The 10,994-nt window shown below is 44.2% G+C and overlaps 1 protein-coding gene across 3 annotated transcripts in view; it reads right to left on the reverse strand.

The window, feature by feature from the left end:
* Positions 1–10,994, reverse strand: part of LOC132456073 (rab GTPase-activating protein 1) — a 67,598-nt gene that overhangs the window by 22,001 nt on the left and 34,603 nt on the right. For all 3 annotated transcript variants that reach the window (XM_060050251.1, XM_060050252.1, XM_060050253.1), the window contains one exon: positions 2,926–3,039. In XM_060050251.1, coding sequence (XP_059906234.1) covers positions 2,926–3,039 — 114 coding nt within the window. The remainder of the gene's footprint in view (positions 1–2,925; positions 3,040–10,994) is intronic.

A 10,994-nucleotide genomic window follows, 5' to 3' on the forward strand; every position in this document is an offset into this window, starting at 1 on the left:
GTGGTCACACTGTACTGTAGTCGTCACACTGTACTGTAGTCGTCACACTGTACTGTAGTGGTCACACTGTACATTAGTGGTCACACTGTACTGTAGTCGTCACACTGTACTGTAGTCGTCACACTGTACTGTAGTGGTCACACTGTACTGTAGTGGTCACACTGTACTGTAGTCGTCACACTGTACTGTAGTGGTCACACTGTACTGTAGTGGTCACACTGTACTGTAGTGGTCACACTGTACTGTAGTGGTCACACTGTGCTGTAGTGGTCACACTGTACTGTAGTGGTCACACTGTACTGTAGTGGTCACACTGTGCTGTAGTGGTCACACTGTACTGTAGTCGTCACACTGTACTGTAGTCGTCACACTGTACTGTAGTGGTCACACTGTACTGTAGTCGTCACACTGTACTGTAGTCGTCACACTGTACTGTAGTCGTCACACTGTACATTAGTGGTCACACTGTACTGTAGTCGTCACACTGTACTGTAGTGGTCACACTGTACTGTAGTCGTCACTGTACTGTAGTGGTCACACTGTACTGTAGTCGTCACTGTACTGTAGTGGTCACACTGTACTGTAGTCGTCACACTGTACTGTAGTGGTCACACTGTACTGTAGTGGTCACACTGTACTGTAGTCGTCACTGTACTGTAGTGGTCACACTGTACTGTAGTCGTCACACTGTACATTAGTGGTCACACTGTACTGTAGTGGTCACACTGTACTGTAGTGGTCACACTGTACTGTAGTGGTCACACTGTACTGTAGTCGTCACTGTACTGTAGTCGTCACACTGTACTGTAGTCGTCACACTGTACTGTAGTGGTCACACTGTACTGTAGTGGTCACACTGTACTGTAGTCGTCACACTGTACTGTAGTGGTCACACTGTACTGTAGTGGTCACACTGTACTGTAGTCGTCACACTGTACTGTAGTGGTCACACTGTACTGTAGTCGTCACACTGTACTGTAGTCGTCACTGTACATTAGTGGTCACACTGTACTGTAGTGGTCACACTGTACTGTAGTGGTCACACTGTACTGTAGTCGTCACACTGTACTGTAGTGGTCACACTGTACTGTAGTGGTCACACTGTACTGTAGTCGTCACACTGTACATTAGTGGTCACACTGCTGAAGCAGGCGTAATGGACTGTGTTGGACACACCTGGGTGAGAGCCACGAGGAAAAGGGTAAGGGCTGGGATCAAACATAGTTCATAGGTCATACATAATACCCCGGAGGGAGACGCCATAGAGACTGGGCCAGAAACCAAAAACTGAAAGGGGTGGTTACACGTTGTTCCCCGTTTTGTTGTTTTGCTGCCGAAGAAAAATATTTGAATAAGCGTGTTTCCCTAGTGGCCAGTCGGCACGCTGTTGATTTGAAACCGTTACATACTTTTCTACTGTTTACTACTGCTGGCAATGTTTGTGTTCGCTGTTAGCCAATTATGCGCCTATAGACGCTGCCTCGAGCGATATGAAACACACGTGAAGAGAAAGAAGGTGAAACACCCCTTTTCACACGCAGCGCTCGTCTGCCCTCATAATTCAGATGATTCATTAAGCGTTTGATTGGTGAGACGATCACAGCGGGGAGTGAAGCAGCGAATGGAGGATCAATCCCCACATACACCAACAGGGGGCGCCGCGCTGCGCCGCAGAAAGCACCTGAGGAGGTGGCTGTCTGGCCCCAGATTAATAGCCCGGCTCACTTGAGCTCCATTATGAATGAGATGGAAATTAAACACAATTTGGAGCGCCACGTCACCCAACTTCCCCAAGGGATTACCTACTGACAAGTGTGTGTTGGAGAGTGTGTGCGAGTGTTGGAAAGTGTGTGTTGAAAGTGTGTGTGTGTGTGTGTGTGTGTGTGTGTGTGTGTGTGTTTGTGTTGAAGTGTGTGTGTGTTGAAAGGATCTGTGTGGATAATAAAACGTCTCGCGTATTAAAATATGAAGCATAATGTGCATGAGCTGATGTAATGTCTAATTTCAACTCATTCTACACATTTTATAGTTAATGACAGAAAATTGCACGCAACATAATCAATTAAGGGATTGGATAAGTTGATTCAATGTGCACACCGATGTGTAGGTTTGTATGTATATGCAGTTCATATTTTCTCTCTGTCTCTGTGTGTGTGTGTGTGTGTGTGTGTGTGTGTGTGTGTGTGTGTGTGTGTGTGTGTGTGTGTGTGTGTGTGTGTGTGTGTGTGTGTGGTAGTAGCGATGTCCTAGCATGGCAGCAGGCAGTGAGTGTGAGCTGAACCTGATGAACCGTGTCTCGAAACAGGAGAGTTATTCAGTTAATTGATGAACGCAGCGGCTAGCGGCTAGCGGCTAGCGGCGCTCAGCGCGCTGCCACACTTTGTCATGAGCCCAACTGTCACCAAGGTGACCCATTCCCCCCCCCACTGCTGCTACATTCTGGGAAACACGCGTCTTCATTTCACATGCAAATTGGTTGTTGTTTACCATTGTTTTATCACACAGACTATTGTTTTAGAGTAATAAATGACCTGCTAACTATCGCTTTATACTAATAAATGACCTGCTAACTACTGTTTTATACTGATAAATCACCTGCTAACTACTGTTTTATACTAATAAATGGCCTGGTAACTATTTTTTTACACTAATCAATGATCTGTTAACAAATGTTTTACACTAATAAATGACCTGCTAACTATCGGTAGATAATAGTAAATGACCTGCTTACTATTGTTTTACAGTAGTAAAAGAGGCCAATCATTGTTTTAAAATATGAAATCAGAGGCTAACTATTGGTTTATATTAGTAAACGAACAGTTAACCAATGTTTTAAAATGTCCAGATAAAACCACTCAAACGTCCACTCCATCCCATGTCGTCTCCTAAATGAACCAGATGTTGTACAACGGCTCATGCCCCAACCTTGCAGATCTTGTAGAGAGAGTCCTGTCCGTCTCCACCGGTGTCTTTGAAGTAGTCGTGGGCCGGGAACGTCCTGTTGATGTCTCTCGTTATGGCACTGTCCTGAGGAGACTCCTGGGAGAGAGACACAGAGGGACAGAGAGAGAGAGAGAGAGAGAGAGAGGCAGAGAGAGAGAGGGGGGGGGCGAGAGGGAGAGGGAGGAGAGAGAGAGAGGGGGAGAGGAAGGAGATAGAGATATGCAGAGGAAGGAGAGAGAGAGGGAAAGAGGGAGAGGGAGAGAGAGGAGGGTGGGCGAGGGAGAGGGAGGGGAGAGGGAGAAGAAGGGAAAAAAGAAAGATATGTAAAGACAATATAACTGTCTCAAACAGGAAACCTAAATGGTGGATCAATTGAGGATTGACCACTATAACATATTACTGATATGATAACGCGAGGCATGACAATGTTTACTGAACTCGCACATTCACTCTTGTCCAGCAGGGGTCAGTGTCTGTATCCTGCCTAGAACTGTAGTGGAAGACGAGGCAAGTGGTGGGGTTGTCGGATAGGATCCTTTACCCATATACCTGCTAGTCTATCACACCAACAAGTATGAACAATCGACAGTACAAGCTGAACATAAACTATGATGCAGCAACACGTATATCCAAATGACACCATTTCAATACATTGAAATGGTGCACCACAACACACTGTACAGCACTGTTCAGTGCCGACTAGGACTAGTTATTCATGAATGATGATCTGAAATAATTTGTTCATCCATTCACGCCATAAATCGGGACAAAAATTGAAATCCACCTTCAGGTCGAAAAATTTAATCTGCAGAATAAAGATAGCATCGCTTGAAATTCATATCTGTTAATTATACCCATACACAAGCATAATCATGTCTCAAGCACCGTAGGTTATAGTACTTCTTCCAGTGGGCCAGCTGCATTAGCTGCACCTAGCTCCACATCGAAGTGGCTTAAAGACAATAAAATAGCCCAACATGAATCATTAAAGATGAGACAGCGAGTGGAATAAATAGAGCAGGAAATCACTGTGTGTGTGTGTGTGTGTGTGTGTGTGTGTGTGTGTGTGTGTGTGTGTGTGTGTGTGTGTGTGTGTGTGTGTGTGTGTGTGTGTGTGTGTGTGTGTGTGTGTGTGTGTGTGTGTGTCAGAAAGCCCCTCATGTGCTGCGACCTCAGACAAATAAGAGTGAAGAACAAAGTCCATCTTACAATATTGGCCTTTTCAAAAAGACCTCCTCTCACTCCACCCGGTCTCTACTCCCTCCCCCTCAACCTCTCCCTCGATCTCTACCCCCAACAAACTCCTCCTCCTCCTCCTCCTCCTCCTCCCCCTCCAGCCCCTCTACCACCTCTCTTCTCCACTCCCTCTCTTCTTCCCCTCTCGCCTCCTTTTGCCTCTCTCCTCCACTGCCTCTCTCTTCCTCTCCCTCTCTCCTCCACTCCCTCTCCCTCCCTCCCTCCTCCACTCTCTTCACCTTCACTCCAACTCCCTCTACCTCCACTTCCTCTCACTTTCCCTCCCTCCCCTCCCTCTTGCTCTCCCTCTCCTCCCCTCCCTCCCTCTCCCTCCCTCCCCCTCCCTCTGCTTCCTCCTCCCTCTCTCCTTTGGTTGAGCTCTGATAGTTGTATGTTGTATCCTGGTGGTGCGCCGTCTCTCCATCTTTCCTCAAAGCGACCGGCTGTCTCGGGGTGTGGAGGGGTACAGTGTGCAACCGGACCTTGTTTATGATGCTTTCTTTATCTTAGCCGGGTTAATGTTATTAAGTCATACGGCCTCTATAGTGCTGCACACTATAGAGAGGGGCCGGATGAAGTCAGGGAATTCCCACGTTGCACTACAGCATTTTAGTATTTACAGAAAAAAATGTTAACCTTGATTGTGTTATACAGCGGTACTAACATGTCTTAGCTAATAAAATACCCTTTGTGCATGCCATGCATATATTCACATGGTCAAACGCACCCATGGAATCCCTCTCTTGTCAGTAAATACACTCTTAGCAAGCCTTGATTTTTCAAAGACTAATCACCCTTCACTTCATTATTAATGGTGGTTTTTTGGAACAGAGAAAACTCCTGAATAAGTTATGCAGCGCAGGCGCACACACGTATACACACACACACACACACACACACACACACACACACACACACACACACACACACACACACACACACACACACACACACACACACACACACACACACACACACACACACACACACACACACAAATGATTTCAGTTCATGCAGTTCATTTGGCTGGATGCCAATATAGTGAAGGGAAAATTGTGATTATTGGCGTTGAAACTATTAAATTCAACCAGGTCCACACTTGTATATTTTGTTATAGCAGCCGTGCTCTCTTGATGGTGGTTAAGGCTGAACCTAACGGCCCAACCAACACACAATAAGAGAAGCAGGAAGTGTATAAAAGCAACAGGAAGTTCTTTCCACAAATAAAAGCTCCAAATTGGCCGAGGGACCCCTAAGCTGTCGTTTATGTTTCCTGAATCCAAACTATCCGAGAAGGGGTCCTGACAGGGCCTTTACCGTGACAACGGTTTACGATGATGCTACAGTCTCTATGCATGCCGCATACAGCGTAGCATGTTGCTATGAGCTTTGGTGCTATTCCTGACCAGAGAGGGGACTTGATAAGGATCCTTGTTTACACTCCCTGCACCACTTAGTAGCGCACTTATCTGGAGTGCTGAGTGCTCGGACAAAGACTACTGACATAACCCCGCTATGGGTGTACGTCCGTTCGTCTGTCCAACCATTAAGAAGGGGCTCGTCACGAGAGGGTCGCGTGAGAGCAGGGCGAGCAAACACCCAGACTCAGAATGGGGAAGGGAAGTGTGTGTGTGTGAGTGTGAGTGTGAGTAAGAGAGAGAGAGAGAGAGAGAGAGAGAGAGAGAGACAGAGAGAGATTAATACAACATAATTGAAGAACATGAAACTTAAATTCAGAAAAAAATCGGCACAACCCATTTGGATCGATTGAGGATTGGGAGACAGACTAAGAATCCCAGACAGAGAGACAATAAAAGGAGAGCCAGATACAGAGATAAAGAGGGATACCCTATGAGTGAATGAGTGAGTGGGCGAGGGGGTGAACTCTCTCTCTCTCTGTGGTACCGAGCCAGGGCATGTGAGAGAGGCTCTTCCGTGGGAAGCTCCAGTGGCTCTTTTTTCCTCCATTGTTCTGCTCCACGCTGCAATCTGACTCCACACAATGGCTGACATGGCATTCTGTTGTTCTTACCGTGTCCCTTCTGGGGCTCACAATACACTCGCACCCAGGGTTGGATATAAATTTTCGCTGCTAATTGTTTACCCTGGGACAGAAATACCAGCTGTCCAGCGTGTCTGCTGGAATGTTAATCTAAAATAGATTTAGGAAAGTAGTTAAGCCACCAGGAGAGTGTGTGGCGTGGAGGTGCTGCCCACAACCCACAGGCCCCCAACTTTGGGTTTCCCTTCTTTTTTATAATATTTTTTATAAAAAATGGCTAATGGTTTTAGTTCTCACTACTTGTTTGAACCTAATAATAGAGAGTATAATAATAATGTGCTTGAAAAATAATAATATGAAAAATAAGTTTTACGTTTATTATATTGCCCTCCCTGACATCATCTCAACCCTGCCTCAAAACCTTTCGGACCTGAGAGACGGAGTCACTAGGGAATGGATCCCAAACGCACAGCCAGAACCATCTAGCTCGTTGGATGTGCACGCCCGCTCGGGGGTTCACAAGTACACAACGTGCGTTCCTGATATTCTCTGTATATTTGCTTTCCATCTTAGCGGTGAGCAAATCACTGGGCCTGGGTTACAGATAGGGTTGATAGGGAAACAAGGTACTTCACAGTAGCATTAGGGATTGGTTTGAACTTTGTCTCTGTTCTCATACACACACTTCAAGTTTGAATACATTGTGATTACAGGATGTGTGTATGAAAAGTTACCATGCCGATTTTTAAGAGACACTATGTAACCACAGACTTCAGATCTAATATTGACCACAGAAATGCCTGTAATCGCACCAGCAGAAACGATAAAGAGTTTATGGAATGAAAGCACAATGTATTGTAGGGCAGTTTCTCTTTCTCACACACACACACACACACACACACACACACACACACACACACACACACACACACACACACACACACACACACACACACACACACACACACACACACACACACACACACACACACACACACACGTTCTGGGTGGTCGGGGATACAGACCTAGCAAACTCGAACACATCTAATCATTGGTGAAGTGACTTGCTCAATGGCAACAGGATACAGAAGAAGCCAGACACATGAGACCATAGGTGTGTTCGAAACCACCTACTTGCTTACTACTCTTACTAACTATGACGTCAAATTGAGTAAGCAGAACGTAGTAAGCGAGTTTTAGGTAAGCGAGTAGTATCCGAATGTCTTCTATTTCCGGAAAGATTTTGTGTAAGCATCGCTAGCTTACTAGACGTACTCAACCGCCCCAGAATGCACTGCGTCTATTCAAAAGAACAATGGCAGCAATGGCGCTAAACGGGGAGCCGCAGCAGCAGTGCTTTTAATAATTGTTTAATAATTGTTTTTAACATATCACCGCAAATCCTTAGGTTGAAGATGTACTGTGACGTTAAATGTGACGTTTATATATTTATTTATAATATTTATTAACGGCGCCCGGCCGGTAGGTTATTGACACGTCATTTGATTCACGTCATCTGAGGTGGTTAAGTAAGAACGGTCTTCCGAACGTCGATTACTCAAAATGGATTGCTCAATCATTATTTAAGGATTCGAGAAGTAAGCCAATTATTGAGTAGGTAGTAAGTAGTAAGCAAGTAGGTGGTTTCGAACACACCCCATGGCTTAACCATACTCACCATGGTGGTCTTAATCATGTTCAACATTGAGACGATCCATGAACCCCACCCTTCACCGGGGGACATTCACAAGCCAACGGTTTAGAGTGCTTGACCTCCTCCTTAAGTCACAGTAATGTGTGTTTCTTAGTACTGCTGGGTCATGAGCCTGTCATTAGTGTAGACAGGCTGGGTCTATTTACAGCCTTTAGAAAACACACAGGAGAAAATCCAATACAGATTGCATGTCTGATAACAGAACGCTCCGGCTGTTTTCTCCCCCCCCACCACCCCACTCTGTGGTGCTTGAGGTTATGTGGGTGGTATTTGTTCCTGCCTGCATGTGTTTTCTATCTCTGCACAGTCTGTGTCTCTCATGGCACTGATTGTTCTGTACATCGTACAGCCGACCAATTGCAGTGCAGGAAGCAAAGAGTGTGTAAACATGATGATACAGGGAAATGTTTGGTGTGTCAACTTTTGCAGAGTAGAAAGAATAAATGATTGAGGATTTTTTAACAGGTAGTCTGTTTAACGAAGCATATCAAAGCTTTGCATTTTTCAAAACCCATTGCCCCCGTTCATCTCCCCTCTGCAAAACCCAGCCGCCCAGCGGTGCTTTGTCTCGCGGTCTGAAGACCCATGGAGTCAATTACACAGATTAAATAATTGTCCCGTGCTCGAGGAGCACGTGCGTGCGAATGTGCACGTGTGTGTGCAGTTGTGCTGCAGCCAACTCCGTCATCGATTCAGCATAGCCCCGGTTGCTCGTCAGGGAAGAATTGGACCATTAACCACCCTTGGAAAGGGAATGTTTTATTGAACAGACTCGATCAAGTGGTGGGAGGGCACCTCATCACAACAAAATAACACATGTTGAAATAGCAATTATCATACACACATCAAGTTGAGCAGCTGCGATGCCCGATTGCACTGTTTAAACGGGAATGAACAAACATGCTCAGAGTAACCACCACAGTCTCCTCCCCGGTTACTTAAAGCTGTACTTTTTCTAATCACCTGCTTGAATGGAACAAAAATACTTCAACTCATTTTTCGTACAAGAAAGTATAGCAAAGGCTAGGACCAAGTAGGACAGGTAATAGGCTTAGAGGCTTAATATTTGGCAGTGCTCCTCCGAAAGATGAATCCTTAACAGTTCAAAGTCGACAGCAGGGTAACGTTTGTCTTACAAAGTAACGTAGGAACACCTGACGCGTGGGTACCTACACCTTCCTGCATGCCTTTGTGCACATCATGGAAACCCACTCGCTCACACACACACATGATGCAAGGGTCTGTGCAAACCATGGGTAAGGTGATAATGATGACTAGGGGGGACTGTGGACACCATCCAGAACAAACCGTTCAATGCAAGCTCGCACTTCCACACGCATGTGGAAGGACGCCCCCCGTTAAGTTTATATTCGGATGCACAAACACACAGGTTTCCATCTGTGAGGGACAACAGTGAAACCAAATGTCTTTGTGTGTGAATCGTTGCGCCTAATTTGTAATAAGCCAAAACGGGGTCCCAATGTTAAATTACTCAAATAAATACATTTGCCAACTCTTAAATATACAATAGTTTATTTACATGCACTTGGATAATTGTAAACCGAATACAGAACAAAATTAATTCAGCGATTTATATACAGCCGTCACTGAAGCATTAATCAAACTAATCTCCACCTAATTCAAATAATTGATCTCCATGCTGCCATGGCAACTGTATTGGCTTATCATGGGAATTATATAAAAGGCAGTAATGGGGCATCTCTAAAGTCAAAGAAAAAATGTATTCATGTAGCACATTTTATTTCAACATTGCCGCAATTCAATAACAAAGACAAGGGACCAGGACATTGAATTGGACTGATATAAAGTCTGTTACAATCTCATCTCAATGCTCTTCAGAATTGTCATCATTCATTTCATAAATATAACTCAATTATCAGAATATACGACCATATCCCAATAACACCTATCACACTCTCTTTGGTAGAAAAAAAAAAGAAAGTAGGAATCTATGCACAAATAAAGTGAGTACCAGTATCAATAATAAGAATGATTATAATAGCTTATGAGAAAAAATATCTTTCCAAAAGTGCCAAATAAATGCAATTATTTTCTGAAATGTATATTTCCGAATGTATATTCTTGTTGGATAACGAAAGACACAAAACACAGTGGAAACTGCTGCTGTGTGCTTGGTTGCGTTTGCTTGCCTGGTTGCCTGTTTCTCCTATGTATGCGTTTGTAATTATGTGCGTGGCCTTCACTGCTGGCACAGTTATGCAATCACAAAACATCAGGCTACCGACGAGATGCAAGAGTGCAAGGGCGCGCAACTGAGACATTATAGAATTCAATACCAGTCGCTGGGTAATGGTCAGGTTTTCTCTCTAAGCCAATAAAGCGAAAAGCAAGGGTTCCAGTCAGAGAGTTCTGAACCTATTTGGTTGATAATGTGTGGTTGAAGTGGACCCAAGAGAATTAAACATTTGACCGTCAATACACGATTCAGGAAATAAATAAACCTAATTATACCAAACCTCACTGGAAATATTATAATGAGGAGATGCATGTAAACTAGTGTCGTGGTTCACCCTACATTTAATAGTCTTTCATCAGATAATTTCCCACTTGATATTTCATAAGCGCAGAATGTTTCCAAAAACGCCATCGTACAAACAGGTTAGGGAACAAGGGACGTAAAACGTGAAATCATCTTGGTCTGGACACATGTTCCGTTAAGCTGATGCTATAGCAAACAATGAATGTCTCATTTCACCAAGTCAAATATGGGTACATACCCATACGCCTACTCAAACACAAACATGAATTTCATGTCTCATAAATTACTTGAGTATTTTAAACACCCTGCGGGTAAGAACAACATTTAATTAAAGAGTTTGTTTTTCCTAAAGACCAACTCTAACATCCATTAAATCTTCCTTAAAACGAGCCGTCTAGTTTAAATAACACATATTTTCCATTCATTCTTAACATTCCTGTTTTGAATGCTCAGAACACATTACACAAATCTGGCCTAGGTTCCACAAACTTCACATTCTGCTCTTCCTGTGTATGCGTACTTTAGCTAGATAAGGTTTTGCCTTTCATTACAGCAAAAACAATAAAGACGACTTTGAC

The sequence above is a fragment of the Gadus macrocephalus genome, chromosome 4 (genome assembly GCF_031168955.1).
Source record: "Gadus macrocephalus chromosome 4, ASM3116895v1".
NCBI classification, from domain to species: Eukaryota; Metazoa; Chordata; class Actinopteri; order Gadiformes; family Gadidae; genus Gadus; species Gadus macrocephalus.